Source organism: Vitis riparia, chromosome 6, assembly GCF_004353265.1.
Source record: "Vitis riparia cultivar Riparia Gloire de Montpellier isolate 1030 chromosome 6, EGFV_Vit.rip_1.0, whole genome shotgun sequence".
Classification (NCBI taxonomy): domain Eukaryota; kingdom Viridiplantae; phylum Streptophyta; class Magnoliopsida; order Vitales; family Vitaceae; genus Vitis; species Vitis riparia.
In genome coordinates this window covers 19,489,943-19,517,153 of record NC_048436.1, presented here as the reverse complement: position 1 = coordinate 19,517,153, position 27,211 = coordinate 19,489,943, and the positions used below count along the sequence as shown (strand labels likewise).

General features: G+C 37.0%; 2 protein-coding genes across 4 annotated transcripts; one reads left to right on the top strand and one right to left on the bottom strand.

Moving 5' to 3' along the window:
* Positions 1-927: 927 nt before the first annotated feature.
* Positions 928-17,447, bottom strand: LOC117916271 (vacuolar fusion protein MON1 homolog). Its single transcript, XM_034832222.1, has 15 exons — positions 17,235-17,447; positions 16,137-16,920; positions 14,307-14,386; positions 13,480-13,551; positions 13,290-13,329; positions 12,279-12,380; positions 11,940-12,061; positions 9,418-9,550; positions 9,227-9,318; positions 6,591-6,672; positions 6,320-6,384; positions 5,842-6,144; positions 5,629-5,723; positions 3,942-4,006; positions 928-1,215 (listed from the first exon to the last, which is right to left on the bottom strand). Exons 2-15 carry the CDS (start codon positions 16,635-16,637, stop codon positions 1,120-1,122), a joined length of 1,848 nt encoding a protein of 615 aa, XP_034688113.1. The 5' UTR covers positions 16,638-16,920; positions 17,235-17,447; the 3' UTR covers positions 928-1,119.
* A 91-nt stretch (positions 17,448-17,538) lies between these two features.
* Positions 17,539-26,965, top strand: LOC117916274. 3 transcript variants are annotated; one of them, XR_004651540.1, is made up of 4 exons: positions 17,539-17,991; positions 18,146-18,209; positions 25,120-25,218; positions 26,509-26,965. XR_004651540.1 is itself a non-coding variant. In XM_034832224.1 (4 exons), exons 1-4 carry the CDS (start codon positions 17,962-17,964, stop codon positions 26,633-26,635), a joined length of 315 nt encoding a protein of 104 aa, XP_034688115.1. In that variant the 5' UTR covers positions 17,722-17,961; the 3' UTR covers positions 26,636-26,965. The 3 variants fall into 3 exon arrangements, 1 of the variants encoding a protein (XP_034688115.1); XM_034832224.1 differs by having other exon boundaries at positions 17,722-17,986; XR_004651541.1 differs by having other exon boundaries at positions 17,711-18,209; positions 25,116-25,218.
* Positions 26,966-27,211: the final 246 nt, after the last annotated feature.

Sequence of the window (27,211 nt, the reverse complement as noted above, 5' to 3'; positions counted from 1 at the left end):
GTTTGGGTGGAGAATGGGGGAGAGGGAATAAAAGTGTTGGACGAATTAACCCAAAGGGGGGAAAAGGGGAAGGGGGTGATGGGGACAATGTATGATATGAGTGATGAGTGGATTACAGGCCACACATGACAAGGGCGAGAGAAGCCGTTGGAACAGCGTTTTCTCCCCATTTACACATTTCCAAGGGCAATGCCCACTTCACTTAAATGCAACCCCAACCTCCCCAACCTACGCACTTTTCAAACACCCACATTCTTTCTAGATTTATCTAATTGCTTTCTCAATTTTGGATGTTCATATAAACACCTCCCCGGTGTTTGACTTACCTTTTCCTCTTTTCCCCTCTAAATTTTCCATCAAACATCATATAAATTTATCATTTTTGCGCTCCACGTCATTAGCTTGCAAATGCATGTCATCCTCATATGGATAATGGGTTACACCCACCACTAAAAACCCATGACAAAATGGAAGATGGGAGAAAGCGGGGGGGCCTCCTGTGTCATTGCAGCCCAGCCCACATTGGAGATGTGAGGGTTCGTTGTGTGGGACAGGAAGGGAAGGGGGGGCCGGGAGAGAAGGGGATCCTAATCTTGGGACAAACCTTAGATCATGCATATCACTTCACAATCTAATTCTCTATTAAGCCAGATCCAGTATTTAAATAATAATAATAATCTGGTATTAAATTCATTTTCTGTTGGATTTCTAGATTTTCCAACTCTATAGAGTTATCCACCCATGATGCAGGCTACAAAGACAGCAACACACAGACATAATCAAAATACAAATCAGGCTCATAGCTTTCTCAAATTAGTGCTTGTAATAAAAACCCTTGACCCACTGAACACTATCTATTTTTTCTTTCCAATCCTACTCAAATGGTTCGGATTCTGTTTTAGCATGGCTGTTGCGCTAGATACTAAATTACTGAAATGAATACCGCCTCAGATAATTTATTCAATATACTTTTGTATACAAGCGGGGTTGACAACAAGAGGATACAAATCATGGTGATTTCTTTTATAACAATAATAATAATGATAAATATGAGGTATTTTATTAGAAAAACAAAATTAACTATAGAGTCCATGCTGTGTTACAAAATATTTGAGAAAATCACCATGAAAAGGGGCTTGCTCCCAACAAGAAAATCTCATTTTCCACATCCTTTACCCATTGACAGACCCGGTTGCACGTCCGTATCGCCAAGGCCTGCAAAATCATGTCCATCACAAATTGGATTGCATAGAAAAAGGCAACATGCTAAATCAACAGTTGAGATTCCTTGGCATTATCAACTACATTCTTGTGCACTTCCTCACTTACCTTACGGGGTTTTTTATAAGACCTTTTTTTATTTGTTACAAAATGTATTTTGTAGGAAAGAATATTTTTTTATCAGGAAAATGGGGTGGTGAGAGGACATCACTGTAGGGTAAAAGGACTTGTGTTCCTCCCAATCTTATCAATTATTCCTTGCCACATACCTCAAGAACTCTTCAATTTCTAATAAATCATCAAAGAAAGTACTTGATATTGTCAGAAAAACAAGGCCTCCAGGTGGCAGTGGCATGTAGCAGCATTTGATGGAGGAGAACAGTATGCAAGTAGAAATCATTTTTTTTTTTCCAAAACCGAGTAACCTTCCATGACCAAGCCCTTAAGACTCTTCATAGGGATCCAAACCTCGGGGTGCTGATCGCCCCACAACCACCAGCACCAGGTAAATTCAAGGTATCATTAGTAGCAGGATTCGAACTCAAACCCATGTGCCACTTACTGGGACTACACTTCTCAGTGTTCACCCTTACCAATTGGACTACTGTCAGCTCCTTAACCTCTTGACTTAACCATGGAGGAATATGCCTCATGGGTAGGCCTTGCACCCATGAGAGCCTAGGATGAAAGCAGGGAAAGCCTGGAGGTTTGGTGGTTCAGACTCCAGGGGCTATGTGAGGAGGCCACGAGCGAGCCAGACGCGCACCGTGGTGCGCGCACTGTGGGCGAGCCAGACATGCACCGCGTGCACACCAGATGGGCATCGCGTGCGCACTTGACTTAGGTGGTGCAGATGAAGGCTGAGGGAATTTTGGAATTTTAATTTATAATTATTTATTATTCCATTATGTCTCCTCAAGAAACAATGAAAACGGCCCGTATTGCTCTCTAAGAGGGGCGGGGGGGTTAGGTGACTCAAAGGAGGGAGCCACCAAGGGAAGCCTTGACTGCACCAAGGAGGCACCATGGCACGGCCTTGGGCGTGCCTAAGACACACGGACGCGACTCGAGCATGCACACATGGGCTCCACGACATGTGTGGTGTGCACCCCGTGGCCGCAATGGCATGGGGCCTGGTGCGGCTTACCCCCTCCCCACGCCGGCACGAGGGCGCCTAAGCCTTGTGCGGTGAGCCAGCTGATGAAACCATGGGCACAATGCCATGGTTTGATGGCACCAAGCAATAGTTGACTCGCACCATGATGCCTACGCATAGCACATGAGCGCAATGCCCTGTGCACCAAGAAGGATCAGCCATGGGCGCAATGCCATGGCTCGTTGCTATGACGCTGGACAGGACAAGGGAAGCAAACAACAAGCCCAAGCCATGGGCACCTAGACATGGCACGGGCTCATACATCAGTGTGAGGAAGGCACACTGATGTACCAGATGGTTGGTGCACGCTGCCTGGCTCAGAAGGCCTTGATCAAAGACATGCTGATGGACACCCGGTCACAAGAGGCACCTTGCGAGGAAGGAGTCGGCTTGTTAGGGGGACTCTCCAACAGCTTGGCGAGCAAGACCTGAGGAGATGGCAGTGCAGCTAGCTAGTGGCAGCTAGCTCAGACAACAAGTGACCAAGTCAAGCCATCATTTGACCTGCAGTTGGCTGAGGGATGATGGCTGGTGCAAGTGGGTGGCATGTGCAGGTCACTATCTAGGTGGTGGGTGGTTATGCAAGGCAGTTGAGGGCAGTTCTGACCAGTTGCATAACCACCAAGTTGGCTCCAACATTTGAATTTGGAAATTCAAATTTGTAACTGCAGCTTGAGTCTTTTAAAAGGGCTCCTGCAGCCTTGAAACAGAGGGAGAGAGTTTGGGGAAAGGGTTCCTTCTCGTATGCTTGGGTGAGAGCATTGTACTCTGGTTCAGGAAATGATTTTATCTTGTAAGAGTGAAATAATACAAGTTGGGAAAGGATTCCCGTAACCTCGTATGTGTCCTTGTTGCTTTGTTCTTTTTGTGTTTTACTCTGTTTTTCTAAACGCTGGGAAGGAAGGTTGGCTAAGGAAGGGTCCTTAGCACCGCACACTCGTGAAAAATTAAGTGAGATATTCAGAGGTGTGACAACTACCATAACGGGTATGCAAGTGATATCATCTGTTCTCAAATGCCTGGTTGGGGTGTTCATACATTTGATAAGAACAAGCAATACATAGAGAAGTTTAAAATCGCATGTGTGATGAGAGGAGTGTGAGACCCTGACATATGTAAAGCATCTAAGTAGACCATCATGTGTTTACTATTAAGCTATCACTTGGGCAGGACCAAAGTTCAATATTGACTTTTGAGCAGTATGCTTCATAGACAAATTATATGAACAGTGAAAGGAATTTGTATACTGATCTGGTATGAGCAATAAAAACATTCTTAATTAACATACATGTGAATCACACTTTTGTAAGGGTAAGAAGGTGAAGAAAGCTATCATTGTGAACAATAAAATATACAAACCTTAATTCTCATCTCACACTACATTTCCACATAATGCAAGCACACAGCTAATTACATGTGAAAACTGAATAATTTTAGTTGATCAAATAGAGAAACTATCTAGCAGATGATAAAGTCCAACAAAAACTCTTATGCGAATCACAAGATATTTGATGTAATATATGAGAAAATTGTTAGATGTAGAGGAGGATGGAGGGAATCATACCTTATCTGCAAGTGGATCAAATGCTGCATAAAGTTCAAACTCCGGGGTAACCCAGCAGAGGAGAACTGCCACATAAAAGCAATATGGAACTTCATCAGAGGAGCCTTACATTCAAGCGATGGAATGTAACCATGAAGATTAATTATGGGTAACTGCAAAAACCATTAATTTATGGAACCTACAAACTATTTTAACAGTGCAAAAGACATTCAAACAACAGAGACAATCCTGATCACTTAATATAAGCATTTACTACTGTACAATTCAAGCATGAATAAGAAAAGTTACCACAAAGTCTCAACATCAAAAGGTTTATCATCCAAATAATAGTCAGTATGGAAATGTGCAAACAGTGAAACAAGCTTTCAATTTGACAAACATGCTCAGTATAGCAATAACAAGTAAAGGAAACTTTTTTAGCAAATGATTTACAATGGCCAGGTCTATACATCCAGTTTATGAGAGGAGAGAGCTTCCATGAATAAACACAAACAGTAGATAGGAGAAATCAAGTAGTTGAGAGAAAATAAGGCTTCCCTCCATAATTCAAAAATTAAATGTAAAGGAAAATGCTAGCCCTATATTCACAAGTTTTGCACATTTTATGTACATATATATAGACATGCAAAAGGCGCATATGTATTAATAGCACCTAAGCAAATGGGGCAGCAAAATACACATGATGTTACATTTGGCACCAAACACACGAGCTCCTTCTCCTTATTTGGAGCTAAGCCTATCGTGATCAAAGAATGATCACCTATGTATACTTTGACCCATTCCAAAAAAGTATTCATCATTCATCAAGTTTTGTACATAAATATACTTTTACAGAAAAAGGCTTTTGTTTTAATTTGTTGCTGTTATTATTACAAGGATGGCATTAGAATTAACATCATGCGTTAAATGACATCCATTTTTATTTAATCCTTTCACCAATAACGATCAAGATGATAATAACTTCCAAAAAATATGTAAATTTCTACATTTTTTTTTATTAATATAAATAAGGTTACCTTTTTTTTATGCCAATCTCATGTTATTTTTTTATAGGTTTTTGAACTCGGGTTACTGGATTCAGAGTCCAATGTCCTGACCACTAGACCATGGGACCAAGTTATGCCAATCTCATGTTACAGACAAGACATTTCAACTTCCATTTATCAATTATTCATTTTCAGTTTGGCTGTCAAAATGTTCTGATTAATGATTCCTCTGTATGATTAGTTCAGATATTATTTATAATTCATCAATTTGTCAGGTAAGTGATGCCACAGTGATGGATGATGGGCCATGACATACCCACCTTAAAAATTTTCCGAGGCTTCCTCTGCATCTAAAGAAGTTACATAGTCACGACTTTGAACCTTCTTCAAAATTTTACACTGTTCCATTATATTTTTATTTTCAGAATATTTAACTTTTGGTCAATAGAACTCAGAACCTGAAATCATATTGAAGAAAACACATTTTTTTTATAGGCATATGCAGGTGAGAAAACACATGCTTCAAGTGGTTCCAATCTCCAATTTTTAGTACATTTCTGGTGGTTCATCAGTAATGTTTTCTCATACTACATGTAATTAACATCAACAAAATGATTAAGTGAGATTAGGAAACTACTCATGCACATGCACATATTTCTCATATTTCAAATTAGTATAAATTAAAGATAAAAACATTTTACCATAGTTTTCATCCCTTCTAAACTGTGTTTTATGGGGGGGGCCCACTCCTCTATCATGCATGGAAGCATAAAGCTTCTGGTAAGCTCTATATAATCTGCAAAAGAGGAACTTGTTATTTTCCTGACAGCAACAAAGCAGAAAAGACATAGACAACAGAAAAGAACCCAGAACTCATGTCCAGTGAAGTTGACACAAAGATTTAACACTTTTACCTTTTCTGCTGTCTGGAACTGTTAATTGGTGGTGAGAACTCCGAAGATACATACTGATCCAGATATATACTGCGATATATGAAATGCCAAAGTCCAAAAGGACCACCAACACCAATACATTCTTCCCTAGATGTTTCTGGAGAATCTGTTGGAAGTTTGTGCTGGCCTAAATGAGCAGATAAAATACCAGAGCGAGGAGATGTATCAACAGGCAAATCCTCCACACGCATCCCACCATCTAGCAGGGATCTCTGAACTTCGCTGAGAACATTTGACTTCAAAAGCACCGTCTCAATACGAAGCCTATAGAATTAGTTAAATCTTAACACAGGAAGAAGACAGGAAACAAGAATAAATTATCTGGAACACACTAGGCAAAGATGTGAATTTTCCATCATTCATGTGGAGAAAATATTTAGTTAGCTTCTGCTATCAAATTTCACCAAGCTATTTATCAAGTTAAAGCGTCATGGTTTACCTGCAATCTTTGAGATGATAGAAAGCATCTGATTTAGTAGTAAGCAACATCAAGTATGTGTCAACCTGCCACAAGAAAGTAAGAAAAAAAAACCATTCATGCTCTTTCTTGCACGAGTGCTACAAATATTAAGCATCCGTTGAGTGCAGAAAGTGACTATCAGTGGTTCTTCAGTCCCAAGACTAAATGCAATAACTGAACAGAATCCAAGAAGGTAAGCATTGAATGAGTATGAGAAGAAAAAGAAGTCTTTGAGACATATCCCACTCACATCAAGATAATGGACATAAGCATATAAAAATGCCATGGGATTATATCTTGGCAGGCAAATTGGTGAGAAAGATTCGGATGTCCTGCATGAAGCCCATGGAACAAGATTACAACTCCACAAACAAGTTCAACCACAACCACCCATACAACAAGATTAAGTCCATTTCAACAGAGTAAGGATATTTAAGATCATTTTTCACATGTGATATTCTTGTTGTATAAGTTATAAACATACAATAATGACAATAAGTAATTAAAGCAAAAAATATCAAATAATGGAGGCTTATGACATCAAGTCATTCAACAATGCACAAGAATAAGCTGCAGGCCTTCAGATGTGATAAATGTAAACAACTACAAGCCTCATGGTCAAGCTGCAAGCTAAGCACGTACCTAGTTGAGCATATATTGGAGGCTTATAAGTAATTAAAGCCAAAAATATCAAATAATGACAATAAGTAATTAAAGCAAAAAATATCAAATAATGGAGGCTTATGATATTAAATCATTCAGCAATGCACAAGAATAAGCTGCAGGGCTTTAGATGCAATAAATGTAAACATCTATAAGCCTCATGGTCAAGCTGCAAGTACCTAGTTGAGCATATATACAAGACATGAGATCAGATACTAAAGCACTGTATAGCCTATCTCCATGAAAATGCCAGTGAACAGATGATGAAGCCATCAATAGAGGGCATATAAACTGACATGAAAAACCAATCATATAGGCTGACATAGAAAACTAACCATAAAGCTATTGGAGAACCGTTGGCAGTATACAAACAGCATCCAGAGTTCTAAACAATAAGGTCAACATCTTTCATGAATTAATTCCACTAGCAGAATAATTGATTATAATCTAAACTGAAGCTTAAAATCTAATACATGCATATAAGTATATTAGGAGCTCATTTTATAGAGTTTAAATTGTTTCTTTTTGTTTTCTCCAAGTGCATACTCACCATGTACTTGGGTTAAACCCCCTTTGCAGTGTTTTCCTTGCTTATAAAAAAGGTAGTCCATAAGAGAGATTAGGGTTCTATCTGTAGTTCCTTATATTTTATATTAAACAGCACACAAATGACACCCTTCTACAGTTTAGAGAACAAAAAACAATAGAAGTAGTGGCATAAAGCACCACTGCCAGCACAAAACTACTGTGAGACATACAAACAGCCCAAGAACAATGGAAAGAACATGCTAAAATTAGGAATGCAACTTGGGCGGGTTGGTTTGATCCTACCCTATGTGTAGGAGGGATTGGGCAATTGTTTTTAATACTCAGGTTGGGTTTGGATTAAGCTTTTTCAATTCGAACCAATTTGGGTTGGACTTAAGCCAAGGTTCAAACAACCGGAGCCTACCTCAATTAAATATTTTTATAATATTTATAATGCATCTTATATAATAATATTCATTTTCTTTTTAGATTCTTAAGGAAAAATATCAAATCATAATTATATCATATACTTTTTCATTTTTCTAGAAAGATATATAATTCATATTATATTTTTTTATTATCTTGAAATTTTTCTCCATTTACTATTTAAATTTTAGTATAAATATATAGAACTTTTAAATAAAAAAAAAAATTGTAGATGAATTTTGAATCATATAATCTTACTAACCTAAGTCTAATCCAAATAAGCCAAGTCTAACCCGACCAACCGGAACACAACCCAAGTTCAAAAAAATGAACTTGGATTAAGTACCTCATATTAGAGTTTGGATTAATTATTTTTTAAGTTGGATTGGATTCAAATCACTCATCGACCCGACCAAATTGTAAGAAATGGATACAACATACCCCAACACAATGAACTCAAAAAACCCAATTATTAGCATGGTCCTGACATTAAGTGTCAGACAAGCCAAAGTATCATCTAATGTTGAGAGGGTAAGAGATACTAAAAAGGTGTTCTCACATAGCCTATGAATGATAAAGCGCCAGATCCTGAAAGAGAGATGGACTGATGGACTTCATTCAATATACACATTACTTATTAGGTATCTCTTCATACAGTACTAATAAACACTTAACTTACAAGATTGGTCTTCTTAACATTGGTACTATCTATATCTTTTCAAACTGTGGTAGGCTGGTAATTAGTAGCCAGTTGCACTTGAGGACTTATTTGGGGCATACATACACCTATAAAACAGAACATGCAGATACACAGATATACGGAAATAGAACACAGATAGGGGCGCCACTAGGAAAAAAAATTTGATAGTTAAATATTGATTATATTAAACCACGCCAAAAAGGCACACAAATTTATACACGATGAATACAAGAATGCCAACCAGCCAAAAAAGCATGGCGGGGGATACACAAAAAACAAATTTGCCTTACTTACAGCCTAACCACTCCATAAAGTTCAACATGAACAAAGAGCAATCACCTATAGACACCCTGACCCATTCCAACAAAATATACTTGAAAGATTGTTTAATTGCTTGGTCAACTTCTTCAATATCTCATTTCAAGGAGTAACAAAGAGAATCACATTTAACCAGCATGTGACAGATACCCAAAATAATCTGTATGCTTCTTAAATCATATGATACCAACAAAATGTTCAAGCAAGGATCAAGGAAAGAGACCTAAATTTTCAGAGTTAATCTGACTTGCCTAAATGATTCAGATGACATAACAAAGTTTGAAAGCAGCAGCATATCATCAGGGTGAAGAGATGCTTTTTGTGCACCGACAAGACTAATGACCTACAATTGAGCTTCAAGTTGTAAGATATTAAAAAATAAGTAATATGAGAAAATGGTCCTCATAAGTAAGAAAATAAAATAAAATAAAACAGAAGAAACCTTGTGTTTACACATTAGTATTGCAAAAAGGACGCCTGAATCAGCAACATCTTGTAATATGGCACCTGAAGCTTGCCTTGTCGCATAAGCAAGGGGAAGACAGGTGTATGCATGAAGAAATGTAGCTGGGTTCCTGAAACCACAGAAATGATCAACCAATAAACAATGAAATGTAATTTGAGAATCTGATTGGATTAAATCTTCCTTGGGTACAATAGTTCTTTTTCTGATTTGTGGACCATCTAACTGGGCTAGATGGTACAAGTATTCAACATGTGAGGATGTGGTTCTACAGTTTGATAAGTTTGATGAAAGGCCAGACATCGAAAATCTTTGTCCACAGAACCCCACAAAGAGCTCATAGGCGGCACTGGAAATCTATAATTTCAACTGTATCTAGTTGTTACTAATACATGTTTTGGCACCCTTGTATGCATCATGTGTACCATTTTTGTTTCTTACCTATCAAAAAAAAATGTGTACCCTTTTTGTAGACTTTTGACAAGAGTACGGTAAATTAAAAAAATTATTCTTAAATTACCATAGTAGGAAAAGTAATCCAAAATCTACGGCAATTTTCACCAGGTAGGAGAGCGGAGTTTGCCAAACTTGGAAATCGTCTTTTGAAAAGACGATTTGCATCAAAACAAGTAAAAAAAAAAAAAAACTAATCCCTCAAAAATCATCTTTTCAAAAGACGATTTAAAAAAAAAAAATTATTTAAGTGGAAATCATCTCTTTAAGAGACGATTTCCACCCAAATTTCAATTTCATATATTTTAATATCTTTAATTATCTCTATTTTATAAAAACAAATAATACAATTTAATATAAAAATATATTATAAATTCATTTTAAAATTACAAAATTAATTATACTTATACAATTATTATAAATATATATTATAAAATTAATTAATTTAATTTACTAAATATAATATAATATAAATAATATTTATCTATTGTTTTTTTTTTTCTTTCACTTTGCAATTAAAAAAACTATTATCAATTTATTTGAAAAAACAATTTTTTTATTAATTATTGGCAAAATAAAATTTTGTTTTAATTTTTAAATTAATTATATTATATAATTTTAAGATTAAAACTATTAATCTTTTAAGTTAAAATTTAATGTGTTTTTATAACTCTTATAACCTATTATACTTCATCACACCAATTTGAAGAAGACCGTTTGCTACCCTCTCATAGCTAACAACCATTACTAAATTTATTTATTTTATTTTATTATATATTCTAACATTTTACAATTATATATTTCTTTTCTTTTTTAAAATGGATATTTAAATGTATATAATATGTTAATATTTATACCTATGGGTTAGCTATGAGAGGATAGCAAACGGTCTTCTTCAAATTAGTGTGATGAAGTATAATAGGTTATAAGAGCTATGAAAACACATGAAATTTTAACTTAAAATATTAATATTTTTAATCTTAAAATTATATAATATAATTAATTTAAAAATTAAAACAAACAAAATTATTTATTTTGTAAATAATTATTTAATAAATTAATAACAAATTTGTTTTTTAAAACTCATTTTTTCATATAAATTGATAATAGTTTTTTTTAATTGCAAAGTGAAAGAAAAAAAAACAAAAGATAAATTTTATTTATATTATATTAAATTTAGTAAATTAAATTAATTAATTTTATAATATATATTTATAATAATTGTATGAGTATAATTTATTTTGTAATTTTAAAATGGATTTATAATATATTTTTATATTAAATTATATTATTTGTTTTTATAAAATAGAGATAATTAAAGATATTACAATATATGAAATTGAAATTTGAGTGGAAATCGTCTCTTCAAGAGACGATTTCCACATATATATATATTTTTTAAATCGTCTTTTGAAAAGACGATTTTATGAATTTTTTGTTTGGTGGAAATCATCTTTTCAAAAGACAATTTTTGAGGGATTAATTTTTTTTTTTACTTGTTTTGATGGAAATCGTCTTTTCAAAAGACGATTTCCAAGTTTGACAAACTCCGCTCTCCTACCTGGCAAAAACTGTTGTAGATTTGGAATTACTTTTCCTACTACGGTAATTTAAGAATAATTTTTTTAATTTACCATACTCTTGTCAAAAGTCCCCCTTTTTGTTGGGTGTCGTTTCATTTTAATAAATATATTGTTTGTTTGCCTCTTTGAAAAAAAAAATTAAAAAAGAAAAAAAACACCTAATAAACATCAGACTCCTAAAAATAGATAATGATTCTATTTGATTTTGGTTATAGGTTTCAGCATTGCCTTTTAATTCCTTCTACCATGTGACTGATATTTCCTTCATGTCTAAACAAGTTCAATGAGCTACAAAATTTATTCTTAGGTTAAACAGAGAAAGTAACATATAGATTAAAGTATTCAACAAAGCTTAAGCAAAGACAAGGAGTAGATTCCTCTATACCAACCTATAACAAGGAAATTTTTTTTATCTATTTCCAGCTCCAACAAACACAAAACAAGCTAAAAGAGCGAGAAACAAACCAATTGAAAGAATGAATGAGAGAAGAGAAGACAACATCTGTTCCTCCGAGCAAAGGGGTCATATCAAACTTTGGATTCTTCTCAAAACATCTATTTACTGACTTTGTCAGAATAAGTAGCATCTGCATCCATGTCAAAAAATATTTTTGTTAAAACAGAATTGGGCAGAATGCTTAAGCAGTAAGCAGGTCTTAATTAAATCTACTTGTAATCAGAATAACCAGTAAGCAACTAAAACTTTAAAACAAATGCACATGCAAAAACAAAAAGCATAGAATAGTATAACACACCCAAACACAACTGAAGAGGAATTTTGTGGCGAGAAATGACTAATGCTACCTGACCATAAATAAGCTCCAACTGACTTCTTAATGACTCGTAAGGCTCTTCTGTACAGCTGATGCAAACTAAGTAAATTGGTCCTTTCACTAGAAAAACCACCTGAAATACAAACAAATAAGTAAAATGTCAATCCAGACAAAGTGACCCCAGATATCAAACCATCACACATTCTATAAAATGCAAAACCAAACTGTTGCAGACTCCTCTGTTCTTCCTCCCTTTCCCATCATCTGAATTTGTCACTATCAGGCAGGGCACTAAAACTAGTTAGCAATACTAATTAGGCAGAACATGTTTGCAAGTCCAGTCAGGTACTTCCTGAATGTGACCAATTCCAATGTATCGGTAAATACACCAGAACAATTTCATCTGTTAAAATGGAAGTATTGGTATTCTTTCTACCAGAAACATTTTCATTCTGACCAATAAATCCATGGTCAAATCCATATGATACAGAATGGAACATACCAGAGTAAGTCCTTTCGTTCAGAGTATATGAAGGAGCAACGAGACAGAGGTTGAGGGGGCTAGTTTGGATGTGCCATTATATTCTATATGTCTAAATCTTCTCTATTGAATGACAGATGTCATTTCCAATTTTAAGTGTCAATGCATCTACATTTTCCCATCGTAAAAGGAGTGCATTTCTATTTCTTCAACTGAAAAACCTTATAAAATAGTGGATTAATACCTTTGCACCAAACATAAGAAAAAATATACATACATCAGTGCATTTCAAACACTAACTCCCTCATTTAGGCATGAGTTCAGAAAAATCCAATGTTCAAATGAGAGTGGCCCATGCATGGATGGTGAGAAAACAATATTATTACTTATAATAAGAAATACAAAATCAGTTTTTTGAGATAGATAAAATAGGTATTTCCTTCTTTTTGTGTTAGGCTGCCCAGTTTTCAAAGATTTATTCATTAGTGCTTAGGCTGGCTCAATATCTGAAGGGTCCAACAACAAAAAGTTCAAACGACTAAAAAAAGTTAGTAAGCTAACCTGGTGTTTTCCTGCCCTTATTAATTGGACACGATCTCCCCTGAAAAGAGATTAATAAAGGAAACTGTTGAAAGTTTTTTTCAAGTTTTTCTTCAATGAAAAATTAATCCACCAATAAGCATATACTTGCAGATAAAACTTAATCATATAATATAAATTAAAATCAAATAGGTAAATCATAGCAATATACCCATTCTCCACAAACGAAATGATAGCTTGCAATGTTGCTGAGAATCCTGCGAGCTTGTGCTCATCTCCATATCTTGATGTAATAAAAGAAAAAAGAAACAAAAATTAAACAGAGACTAAGTGGGCATTTGGCAAAACTTAATAATTATTACTTAATTACTTAAGTTGACTTTAAGTTAAATTGTTCTTAAGTTAAATTAAAACTTATTGCTTATTTTTTACTTAGTATTAAGGTTATTTGGTAAAGTTAACTTAAAATTTATTTTAAATCATTAAATTAACATATTTACCCTCATTATTTTTAACTGCAATTTATCCTCATTGATTTTAACTTATATTTATTTTCATTAATTTTATGCAATAAATTTATTTGTAAAACATCTATATTTAAAATATCTCAAATACCTAAGATAACCATAAAATAGTTTTTATAAAAACAAGTCAGGACGTGGAATCATAATTCTAAAATATATTTTCACTAGTGTGGGCAAATGAGACAAAAAAGATTTGAGATTAAATATAAGTTAACCATTTTGACTGAACACTTAAAGTAAAAATAACGTTAAGTTGTAATATTATATTATTTTATCAAACATGCTTAATCTACTTAATGACTTATATTAAGTTATTAAGTTGATTTACCAAATACCCTCTAAGAAAAACTGAAACAGAATGCACATCAAATCTACTGAAACTCTGCATTGAGATTAGTCCCTTTTTTTTTCTTTTTTTCTTTCTTTCCTTTTTTTTTTGTATCAGATCTCTGCATTGAGATTAATAGAGCCTACAAAATTCATAATATGCATTTTCTTGGCAGCAGAACCACACCTGGAATATATTGGTTTCCCAGAGTGACTCAGAATGAAAAAGTGCTTCTTTCTTTTCCTCCATGAAATAGAAGCATCGTCCTGCACTTCATTTATTAATCAAACAGGGCATGATATTCCATTTATCTTACTAAAAGTATTTTCTGAGTCAGCTGAAAAAAATAAATGAAGGTTATATGCAATGGAACTTTGAAAATGTTGTGTATTGCATAGAGCTTACTATTGATAAAATGACTGAGAACTGAGGTGTAAAGTTAAATGATGTGCAGCAAGGATGAGTTATCTATAGAGGAATGGGGAGAGGCGTCCTAGAAAGGGAAAATCGTATGCTGAAGCAGTAAGAAAGAGCATTTAAGCATTGTATAAGCGCTATGGGCGAAGCAGGTGCATAGAGAAACGGAGGCAATGGAATGATGTTGTCCAGTGTCAGGGGAACTTCTCTAATCAAGCCCCAAACTTGCTCTCTCTTAAGAGACAAGCATTGCTAAGTGAGAAACCGAAGGGCTATCTTCAAGGATAAACCCTTGCATATGGATTGATGGGTTCCAAAGGTGGGATGATTAAAGGAAAGTGTTCATGTAAGATAAGTGGGTGAGAGTAATAGGGTTGCCTCTATGAGCATAAATTCAAGACTAAAGAGCTTTACTAGTAGCATCCTCTATAACCTTGAGCTACAACTATAGTGTTGTACACAGGCTCTGATACAAAACAGATGCAGAACCATAAAAATTCCAGCACTATAGTGTTTTTCCCTGTTGTATAATGAAATGAGAATGAAAGAAAGCAGGGAAAAAATGTAAAGGAAAATCAGGTTCTTGACAATCACATCTAGGGTTTTCCTAAGTAATCACATATAGGTGGAAAGAATTTTTTTTTTTTTTTTAAAAAGGAAATAGATCCTTGGCAATCTTACCAAGATTCCTAGACAATCATCCCTATGGAAGGCAATCATACCTTTGAAAGCCTACATGGATACTAAATTCACAATAAATTCTATTTAGTGAAATGGAAAAACTACATAAGTCAATATAGAGTCATGTAACTCATTTTTCTAACAAAAACTAAGACTACTTTTCTAGTAGGAACATAACCTTTTTTCCCTAAAAAAGTTTGAAACTAAAACAAATAGAAACTTGACTAGAAAATAAACTACTAAAATCAATTCTAGTAAAATAAAATAAAAGACTCCAACTAAAACCATGAAATGCTAAAATTACAAAATTAATTTTGTTAAATATTGTTAGCCATCACCAATGGCTCAGGGTCTACAAGTTTTAACAATCATAATTCCTTGACATTAAAATTCTTTCAATTTTCCACTCTTTCTGTACAGTCCTCACACTCTGACACTTTGAATTCCTTTATGATACAACAAACACTCTCTCTATCTCTATTCTCTCCATTCAAAATTAGGAGCTTATTTAAGGAAGTTTCTAGTTAATGAAAATCAAATATAAAAATGTTATAACAATTCTATTAATTAAGAAGTTTTGTTAATGACATTCACGGGTTTTTGGGCACCAGTGTGTAGCTTTGAGCCTTGAGATGAGTGACCACATCATGCAAGTTGAAAAACAACTTGGCAGTAAAAGTTGAAAAACTTTTGGAGCAATTCCATAGGCGATGCACGGATAGCCAAAAGTTCCAACAATGCAAAATGAACTTGAAACTTACTCCCATTCCCAATTTCTTGCCACATTCTCTACCATTCCTAATTTCTTCAACAAAGAATAAATTTTTTGATGATAAATCAAATGAAATTAATTGCAAAACAAGGTTGAGTTGGAATAACATTTGAACATACTAAAATAGCACCCCACACTGAACTCACCTCATCGACGTGACGCTTCCCTGGAACCCACGATTGCTGTAAATCCGATACCCCATCAACGGAATCATCATTCCTAACTTCGCGAATTTCATCTTCACCACCCTCCCCAATCCCAGACTCACTCGTCGCACTACTACTGCCCCGTTCCCCAGCATAGCCGCTACTGCTAGGGCTGGAAGGCGCATCAACTTCATGCTCCGAATTGTCCCTCCACACCACTCCATGAGTGAAGCTCTCACTCACCTCTTCAACCACCGCCTCACTGCCAGCAGCTTGATTATTCTGAACCACTTCCTGGATCTCCTCACTGAACGATCCGTTTGCGACCCCGGCTTGAGGCCCCTGATCCGATGGCGATTCGGCGCCGCCGTTGGGCTCAGTCAACGCGATCGAGGCCAAGCGATCTTGAAGGGAGTCGAGGGGTTTGGCTGTGGGGCTAGGGTTAGGGTTTTGGTCAGTGGAGCCGTCATTGGATGTGGAGGAGCTCGAATCGGACGACATTGGGTAAGATATGGGGGGCGATATTTCGGAATTCGTTGGAGCGCAGTGGAGAAAACTGAAAACTAGGTTTAAGGATGGTTTGGTCTTGGAGAGAGGAAGAGGACGAGAGTGCTTTCAGCACCAGTCGGTCACCGTCTCCAATGACCAGTAGGTGGATGGAGCGTGCGAACCGGTTCAATCGTCTTAACTCGCCAATGGAATGAGCGGGCTGGCCCCAAGTTTGCAATGATGGGCTGCTTCTTTGTCGGATCGTCCTTCGACCTGGGCTACCATGGCTCATGGTCTACCAAGCCCAACCCACAGATTTTAGTCTTATGGCCCATATGGTGGAGTTGTATTTTAGACTTTTTAGTAAACCTTAACCATAGTATTCATACCCTAAACAAAATTTAATTTAAATTTTTAAAGTGATAATGGTGAGTCTTGCATTATTATTATTATTATTATTTTGAAAATTCTTTTCCTTGCGTCGGAAACTATTGAAGGGGCGTCTTGATTTTTAGGATCAAAATTTATTTATTTATTTATTTTAAATCAAATATGGATTATATTGATTAAATTGTCATATCTAATTAGAAAAAAAAAAAAAAAAATCACCAGTCTTTCGAAGATCTCGCCGTTAAATTTTGATAGGACCTTCTGATGCACGTGTATGACGGCAGATTGAAACAGCTCCTCTGCGCCAGCTCCTGAAGCTGGTTCTTGTACCTATCCCTCCGGTTTCTCGCCCTAGAAACGTATTTTCTCACCCAGGAATTGCCTCCCGGAGCCAGATCCGGGTCGGAGTTCCCCGTTCGGAATGAGAGAAAGAAGGCGCTGACTCGGGCACCAGCGTCCACCGGAAATGAGGTCCGGCAAGGTCGAGGTTTTAGGGTTTTTCTCTAGAGAGAGAAAGAGAGGATATGAAGTAGTGGTGTTTTCTAGCGATATTTTCTTTTTCCTTCGTTTTTTATTTTTTGCATTTTTCATTTAATAAATTTGTATATTTATTTTATTTGTTAAATGTTGGGAGTCGACTCAACGTTAGGCTTGCATGGATGTGATCCTCCCTTAGATTTTCCATGAAAATTATTTTTTATTTTATTTTTAAATTTTTTTTTAGTAATTAGTTCTACTTTTTGTTTAGTTAATTAACATTGATTATTTGATAATTAAGGAATGAGACAGCTTTACCGTGTGGAAACCACCAAGCCTCCATATTCAGGCTTGGGCCCAGACATCCCATTTTTAAGAGTGGCCCATACTAAAACTGGGCCTACAATATGCATACACTTCAACAATCTTCTAGTCATTTTCCCTTCTTAATCATAATCATAAGAAGGGGATGTTTGTTTTCAGAGAAAAAAAAGGTGGGGTAAGTAAGTTGTCAGTTCTAATTTTTCATTTCCAAATTTATTTTAAACTTCTTATGGCATAATTAAATTAACCAGCTTCCAACAATCAAATATATTAAAAATATAATATAATTTTTAAAAACATAAAAAATGACCCTTGACGGTATGGGCCAGGTCATCTTCTGAGGTTCGGAGTTGAGCGAGCCACCCAGTCTGGGAATTGGAGAAGAAAATCTATGTAAGTTTTCTCCGCGACCTCTGTTTGGTTTCTGGTAAAATGCAGGAAACAAGAAACGAAATCAAGTTTTTCCTTCTTAATATTAAAAAAAAGAGAGAGAGAGAGAGAGAGAGAGCTTTAGAGAGTTTGTTGGCATTTTCCTGTGTGCTACTTCTACTTGTGCAGAAAAAAAAAGGTTTGCTATTTAGGGGTTCACATGACTTACGGTGTCCGTTTAAACCCATTTTAAACCCTCTTCTGCTCTAATCTGCCAATGTTTCGATCAAACTGATTCATTTGATCACAGAAAATCCCTAGCGGTAGAAAGGCATTTTCCATTCTCAACTGCAATATATGGGTTAAGCACAAAGGAAGAAGCTTATGATTATTTAAGTGGTGTCTGTATATGTTTTCTTTTATTTTCTTTTCTTTTCTTTTTTTTCAATTTACAGTTTTAATTTGCTTGCATTGATTTGAAATTGATGCTATGTCGATGCCTAGTATGTGGAAGATCAATGCAGGGTTATTCTTAAGCTGTGGGGTCAGACCCTGAGTCCTTTTATTATCATTTGTGATGGTTTCCGAATATTCCTCACTGAAGTCATTGTTTTAGTCAGTTTCATTATTAAATGTCCTGATGATTTTTATCCACAAACAGTATGAGGTTTAGATTGCATTGTTATTAATAGAGTTAGAAAAAAAAAAAGGGGACTTCAAATAATCAAATAACATGATCCACAAGGTTGCTTCAATTATTAACTGCTGGAGTTGTAGCTGGAAAACTCAAAAACCAAAATGCAATCACAAGGAGCATAAGGTTGCCTAATGTCACGGACTTAGTCGTTCACTAAACTCGTGCGGCACTTAGGCAAGTCAAGACGCTTGATCTTGCTAAGTCAACCTTGCTCCCAATGCTTAGCTTGCTAGGCTAAGATGCTTACGATTCGAAAGCTTAAGAAGCTTAATAGGCAACTCTTAGAGAATGGAAACTCTTATTACTCAAGGAAGCCTTTACAAGTGTCTGGAAGCTCACTTGCTTGGTTAGGAAGTGATTTGGGTGGTGCCTTGGCCAAATGAGGGTCTCACCTATTTATAGGCACTAATGGAACTCTCTGAAACCTTGGAGGGTTCCTTACAAATCAAGAATATTCTAAGACTCCCTACACTAATCTATGTACAACCCTATGTACAAGAATATACAAGAGATCTCTAGAATTCTCTAAAAAGCCTTAGACTCCTCTCATGTCTTCCACCATAGTGTAGAAATGTGTGGACATCTCTAGACATCTCTAGAACCTTCCACACTCTTCCAACCAATGTCTTAGTGTAGATGGCTCCAGGAGTCTCCAGAAACTTCCCTCCTCCTATATAAGCCCATGGGGAGGGTCATTTGAAGCATCTTGTGACACTCTCCCCCACCTATGTCGTCAACGTCCTCGTCGTTGCCTCTTTCTGAAATCTCTCAATGTGTTTCCAAAATCTTCTCAAGGAATCTACATGTTCCTAACTTACTTGCCCCGTAGGTAGTCTTTTCCATTGGATTAGATACTCTATCACAGGAGGGACCCCTTATCTCCTGGTGACCCGTTCAGCCAGGATATTCTTCACCTCCTTCTCTCGTAAGGCTTCAGATGGATGCAAACCCGTGCGCTTTCGATGCTTAGAGTGCTGCTTCCTTTTACCCATTGAGTTCACCTTTCCCTTAGTGATCTCTTCCATATGTGTGCGGGCTACCTCAGCCCGCTCCCCTTTTTCCTCCTTTACTTGCACCCTTACTAATAAGGAGGTCTTAGGCGTACTAGGCTTCGGGTTGAATTGGAGGGCACCTAGTAGCTGCATTGAGCCCATATGTGTTTTGTCCTCCTGCTCCCTCTCCTCAATCATGGCACTAAGCGCCTTCCTCTTTAGACAATCCCGTGCCTAATGTGGACCGTCATACAAGAAGTATTTGATTTTAGGCGTAAACTCCTTCCTTTCCGCCTTACCCCTTCCTTCTCGGACGTTAGGCGTCTTGCCTGATCCCTTTTTAGGAGCATTGTGGTCCATTGGAACCTCGTCTCCCCCACCCATGGCGTGGCTATCCTCCAAAGACTCAACCTTGGAGGAGTCTCCCTATTATAATCCATTAAAGACTCTGCTGCTGCCATGGCAATGGCTAAGTCTTGAACACCTCGACGCCTCAATTCCTGCTCGGCCCACCCTTGCAGGTTATCCATGAAGTTGAATAACAACTCCTCCTCAGTCATGTTAGGAATCTCAAGCATAAGCAAAAAGAATTCCTTGACATAGTCGTGTATCGAGCCTGTGTGCTTGAGACACCTCATGTTTTTCCTAGCCAAGTAAGCCACGTCCTCGGGGTAGAACTGCCTCTTGATCTCCCTCTTGAAGTCCTCCCACGTCTCTATGATACAAATGTCTTTCTTCATATCGGCAAACCTCCGACGCCACCATAGAGTAGTTGTGTTAGTAAGGTAGAGGGTTGCAGTTCTTACCTTAGTCGCCTCATCCGTCAATGCGATAGCCTCGAAGTATCGCTCCATATGCCATAAGAAGTTGTCCAACTCCTTGGCATCCCTCTTGTCACTAAACCCATGTGGCTTCGGCACCTCCACCCTAGATGCCTCCTATGTGACCATGACCCGTGCCGACACAGCAATCTTGTAGATGGCCAATTCCTGCCTAACCTCCTGGTCTTGGGACTCCATTTGAGTGGCCAAGACCTCTATCCTTGACTCCATGCTAGCAAGCATGCTCAAGACCTTTCCTTGGAAGGACACAAACTCCTAGTGCAACACTGGTTGAACCTGTGAGACTAGCACCCTCTCACGAAGGTCTTGGATCCGCTCCCTTAGATCCTCTAAGCCCTTCTCCATGCCTTACTCGATCAAGTCCAACCCCTCCCGAGTGTCCGCCATGGCTAGCTCCACCTTGGCTAACCTTGCCTCCATGTTGGCAACGGCATCACGAGATTTATCCTTATTGCCCCTACCCCGTGTAGTAGGCTCAATCTCCCTCCCACGGGTTTGCTCGCTACTCTCCTCCATGTTAGAGCCCGACATGCTTCCTTTACTATGCCCGCTTCATAGCCACGCTCTGATACGACTTGTCACGGACTTAGTTGTTTACTAAGCTCGTGCGACACTTAGGCAAGTCAAGACGCTTGATCTTGCTAAGTCAGCCTTACTCCTAATGCTTAGTTTGCTAGGCTAAGATGCTCACGACTCGAAAGCTTAAGAAGCTTAGTAGGCAACTCTTAGAGAATGGAAGCTCTTATTACTCAAGGAAGCCTTTACAAGTACTTGGAAGCTCACTTGCTTGGTTAGGAAGTGATTTGGGTGGTGCCTTGGCCAAATGAGGGTCTCACCTATTTATAGGCACCAATGGAACTGTCTGGAACCTTGGAGGGTTCCTTACAAATCAAGAATATTCTAGAACTCCCTACACTAATCTATGTACAACCCTATGTACATGAATATACAAGAGATCTCTAGAATTCTCTAGAAAGCCTTGGACTCCTTTCATGTCTTCCACCATAGTGTAGAGATGTGTGGACATCTCTAGACATCTCTAGAACCTGCCTCACTCTTCCAACCAATGTCTTAGTATAGATGGCTCTAGGAGTCTCCAGAAGCTTCCCTCCTCCTATATAAGCCAATGGGAGGGTCATTTGAAGCATCTTGTGACACTAAACTGCAAATCCCTACTGTTGGTTAGTTTATTAAGAAAACTATCCCATGTAAAGTGCTGGTTTTTTGTAACATAAATCGTATCTTAGTCTCAGTTCCTAAGAATAGTGTAGAAAATTGTTGAACTTCAGATTGTCTATTTAGCTCTGACAGGTCTATGCCCTGGAAAATAGCCCTTTTCTGTGGATTTCTAACCCTTGTAGTATATACGAATCTGAGGCCCAAAGTGGAACTATAAATCAAAGGATCAGAATTGGTTATGCAATTATGGTTGTTGAAGGCTGGGCTTCAAATGTAGGAGTTGAATTCAAGCAAAAATCAAGATATTATTTCTGTCAAGTGCTCCAGGCATTTTAAACCTTGTGGTTAATTCTTGAAAGGACCCGAGGCAGGAAGTTGGATGAAATTTCATTACATGTGAATGACATAGTTTCGATCCTGTCACTTAAGGAGTTGAGGACCCGGTCTCATCCAAACTTCCACATCGGTGTGCTATTTTGGGTTCTTTTCAAGATTTTCGAGGGATTGCATTTCATATGGGATTAAATGCGTATCAAGAATGTTTCCTTATTTTTGGAAATAAATAAATGGGTATCTTGGATGGTTAGGAGGGCTATGTTGCATGGGACACTAGCATATTGGGCAACTTCACAGTGGAGGCTACAATGAGCTGAAGTGAAACTGGTTGTATAAAATAGGTTGTCTATGCTAAAAAAGCTCCACAAATAGGAAAGATAAAGGTGAAAATTAGCAGACTAGTGTTCAGTACCTTCACAGGTGATAAAGAAAAGAGCATTGGCTGTGATGCTGATCATGGACAAAGAAACCTGTTACCATCCATAAAGTACTTTGGTGGTGAAGACTTAAAAGAGGCCAAGGGATTGATGACTTAAGAAAGGCAGTGTTGGAAGTAATGAAGTAATGAGAATTGACTTGTGATTTCACTAACTTGATAAACATATGGCTACGAAACAGAATGGCAAAATGATGGTGATTGCATTCCATGCTTTTGGTAGTAATGCTAGGAGTAGGTTGCAATGGTGTGTGGCCACTCTTGCTTTATCTTAGGAGATTTATGCCAAGAGGAATGCCAGTATATTTGAGGATAAATGGAGACCTTCAGAGTTGGTATGGAATGTGGTGTGTTTCCTCTATTTTCTATGAGCCTCTTATATTGTCCAGTCTTTTAGGTATTTTGTTGAGCATGATATTATTGGACTGAAAAACTGCTTGATCTGATGGTAGAGTGGCAGTTGGCATGAAGTGTGGATTTCCTTGCCACTGGGCTGCCTAAAGCTTAATTTGATGGTTGTTCTCTAGGGAAACTAGGGGAGGCAGGTAGTGATGGAGTTTTCTGGGATCATGAGAGAGGAGTTTTTAGAGGTTTTTCCATGCCTGCTGGAGTGGATTTGGGCTGTAGAGACTGATGTGTGAGCTTTGTTGGAAGGCCTAACCTAATCAAACTCTTTGGGTCTCTATAACTTCTCATAGAGGGTGGTTTAGATGTAGTTACCTCCTAGATATCTCAAAGAAATAGAGGACCTTGACAGTTGGATTTGTCCATGCACAGGATTTTAGTTTTGGTTTCAGAGTAGCAAATGTTCTTTCTTGTGGATTCCATGCTTGGTCAACCAGCAAGCAATTCTTTGACTAAGCATCACACAACTAATTGTGATGTTTTTGTTGGGGAACTTTCCCCCTTTGTGTTGTATCAATTTATTTTGCATTGGGCTTTATTTCTTTTAGGGGTCTTCGTCTTCCCTCCCTTTTGTTCTATTTTGAAGGATAACTATCCTTCTCGCATTTCTTTTGATCCATTCCACAATGAAATTGTTGTTTCTACGTTTTTTTTTTCTTTATATATATATATCTTTACAGCAATATCTACTAATCCAATAGAGCAGGGGAACCTCATTGTGTTATATAGGTTCAGTTGGGTAACTAAAAATCATCCATTCTAATGAGAGATTATAGAGGGAGATGATTGTAGGATATATTGAACACCAAATGTTTCACAGGATCAGGAGATATAAAAGTCCACTTTACCTTACCCTTATAGCATTACTCATCTTTGGTATATTATTGTTGTGTAAGATGTTCTTGCTTTGTTGTTAAACCATTGCTGTCTGTTCTGAGGGGTGTTAATTTCATAGTTATCCCTACTTATTTCACTCTAGTGAACCAAGAATTCATTATATACGAGTACTGAGATCTTGTTCTGGTATTTTTAGTGATTTACATCTTATATTCCAAATTCTATTTTAAATGAAACACATGTTTTCAGTTTATTTTCCGATATGAACTCAATTTTTCTCATAGTATAAGAGAGTTTGCATCTTATGTCATGGTGGTAACTCATCCAAATTTCAAGGAATTAACTTTCTCTCTTTAGCTTTGCCCAAGAATGGACTTGTTTTGTAATCAAGCAGTGCATGAGATGCTTGAAGATATCAGTGTGTTAGATAAAAAGAACAGTTTAGCATAATGTATGTGATTATATGAACTGGGGCAATCAGCAATGTTAAAACAAAATTGATGACATCTTGGCTTACTGATTGGGTATGTCAATGGTGCCTAATAAGTTTTGGAGGGAGTTGTTTCTACCAATTATTATCTGGTGTGAAATAATGCAAGAGGGTCCTGCCCTGTTTGGAGACAGTAGACACTCACTTTTGACTTATGAACACAGAGTAGGTGAAAGACTTGGCACCCCCCAACAAAATACAAATCCCAACTACTCCATTGTCGCCTTTCTCCCAAAGAATCGAAAAGAAAGCCGTAGAGTGAGACCAGTAATATCGTATTTATGTTTGGTTGTTTTTGTATCTCTTCTTTTCTTCATTCCTTGATTCAAGTATTTGAGGAGGCCATCTTCTGAGTTATGATTTGGGCTTGAAGCCCTTTTTCTGTCTTCAATTTCATTCATCATCTTTTATTCCAAAACCATAAAACCCTAGGTTTTCATTACAATTTTACTATAAAAAGAAGTTTTTACAATTTGATCCAGTCTTAAAAGTGAAAGTAGCATTTGGTCACTCATAGATGTTATATTCTGATGCTGTTGTTATATTTTACAACTGATGGAGTACTATTACCTTACTCTCTAATAGCAATAGAGTGCATGCAAATTCCACTTCGTTAACTATGGTTTATATTGTAGGTGGCAAGAGCTAGTTAATTTCTCATTCTTACAGAATATGTTCTTCTGATACTAACTTTTTGCCACTAAAATGATCCCAAGGCAGGCACCCACGGATATGCTCCTGGCTGAAGTTGGCGTGCACTGTTCATTTTTGTCATACCCTAGTTAGTCCATTTTGTGTGGGCCACAGTGGAATGGAGCTGTAAGCAACCTTATCTCTTCATCTCAGTTTTTTTATCAATGTTATATTATTGTGGCTTCATTTAGATCTTAGAAACTGCAGGGAAAAGGGATAAAATCAGAAGAAAAATGATGTTCTTCTGTTTGGTTCTGATGGAAAATATAAAGAAAATTGAAATAGAAGAAAAAAATGTGGAGACTCATATTTTCCAGTTCTTAGTTCTGTTTTGAGAACTGAATAAAATTGGAACAGAGTGGAGAGAAAAACTTGTTTTTCCTTTCTTTTCCTTTTCCCTTCTCTTATTCTCTCCTCCATAGTTTCCCATAGTTTCTAAGATCTCACCAGAGCTAACCATCCTTTGCCAAGCAGAAATTTTTTTCTGCCTCCTTTTCGCATGCAGAAAATATTAGTGGGTGTAGTTTGGAAGGGATAAAACAAGAAACCATGGGTTAAAACTTAGTCGCTTTGGAAGTTCATTTATCCACAGAATTTTGGAAAGGTTATATTCATGGTTTTGATTATGTTCATACAAATTGAATGATACCATTGCTTTTGGCTCTCTATAAGCAAAAGAAGTTCTCTTTAGAAGTATGCTTCAGAAGCCTGTCCAAGTGGAACACAAGTGCCCAATTGAATTAGGGAATCCCCTGAAACGCTTTCTGTTAGATTTCTTGCAGTCTGATTTGCTCTGCACTTCACTTTCACTAGGCGTGTTTCCATAGTTTTCCACTGCATAAGTGGTTGACATGGAATTGCATGATTATTGTACTTTCATGGGGACCAGGCAAAGGGCCTGTTTCATCTTATCTGAAGAGATTAACATCACTACAGTTTTTTATTCAGCAATAGTCTTGCAACGCAGCTCAATCAATCTGCCCTTTCCCCTTTCCCTTTCATTAGGAGATCAGACCAATTTTAGCCTCAGCCTCTAACATGGTCATGGAGAGAGCAAGGAAAATATTCGAAGAAGTAATCTAAAAATGAACTCCTTTCACAAGTTATTTTCAAAATATTCCTCCTCTTTCAGTCATTCTATCCAATATAATGAAGCAATTGAGAGCATCACACTCATTGTCAATCCTGTCTTCTCCTCTTCCCTTGCTCTTCCTCTGTTTCCAATTTCCATAGATTTCTTTCCAGATAATTCAAGGAGAAGAGGAAGGGAGGACAACATTTTCTTTAAGTTCAACGTGAAAGGCGATAAAAACATTTGCTGCCTAACCTAACCCAACCCAGTTACGTGCATGAATATTAACTACTTCTTAATTGCTGGAGAATCTAAACTAACATTTTTATGTGTTCTTCATGCAGGAAAGTGAAGTGTTTCAATACGGCAACTCTTCCTATACGGCCTTTGCATATGGTAAGAGAATTATCCATATGGGGAATGGAATGGATATGCACAAAGCCTACAGAGTTGGCACTTGATCAAAACTGAAAGCTGCCAAAACACACAGTGCCTAGATGATGACACTAGTAGATTATCCAGTTTTGAACTGTTATCATTGGAGTTAAGACACTTGTCGCAATCATATCCTTTACACATCACCAACCCCATCTTGTGAAATAGATATACAATGGGGCACTAGGGACTTACAGCCGTGGGTATATGGACTTCTTCCATGAGACCATTACGGTACTGTGACAGAAAATTTGAGGGCCGAATAGACCCTAAAGTGGGTTGCTTGGGGCATCCAATATTTTAATACTCATTTTTAGTACAGTGGGTTGTCAAATCGGCTGTTTTTAATGCAGGATTCCCATTAAATAAGCTGTCATTTGCAGGGGAAGAGTCCCATGCAATAGCTTTTATTTAAACTACTTAAAAGTAGTTTAAAGTCCCTTAAAAACCCAAGTGGACATTGGTACTTGAATTTTGTGATACCCCATTAACATTGCTGCCAGTTTAAAATTGGGGCTCTGAGTCATGAATGGATTTATATATTGAGGAATAGAAATGAATATTTTATTTTTATTTTATTCCTATTGGATAGGATGAAAATATAAAATTATA

Coding starts and splice junctions, on each gene's coding strand:
- LOC117916271 (XM_034832222.1), bottom strand. CDS start 16,637: ATGTCGTCCGATTCGAGCTCCTCCACATCCAATGACGGCTCCACTGAC. Junction 12,062..12,278: donor TGGAGCTTATTTATGGTCAG/GTAGCATTAGTC, acceptor ACATGGATGCAG/ATGCTACTTATTCTGACAAA. Junction 4,007..5,628: donor TAGAAGGGATGAAAACTATG/GTAAAATGTTTT, acceptor TTTATGTGGCAG/TTCTCCTCTGCTGGGTTACC.
- LOC117916274 (XM_034832224.1), top strand. CDS start 17,962: ATGTTTGTTTTCAGAGAAAAAAAAG. Junction 17,987..18,145: donor TGTTTTCAGAGAAAAAAAAG/GTGGGGTAAGTA, acceptor GGTATGGGCCAG/GTCATCTTCTGAGGTTCGGA. Junction 18,210..25,119: donor AATTGGAGAAGAAAATCTAT/GTAAGTTTTCTC, acceptor ATCCCAAGGCAG/GCACCCACGGATATGCTCCT.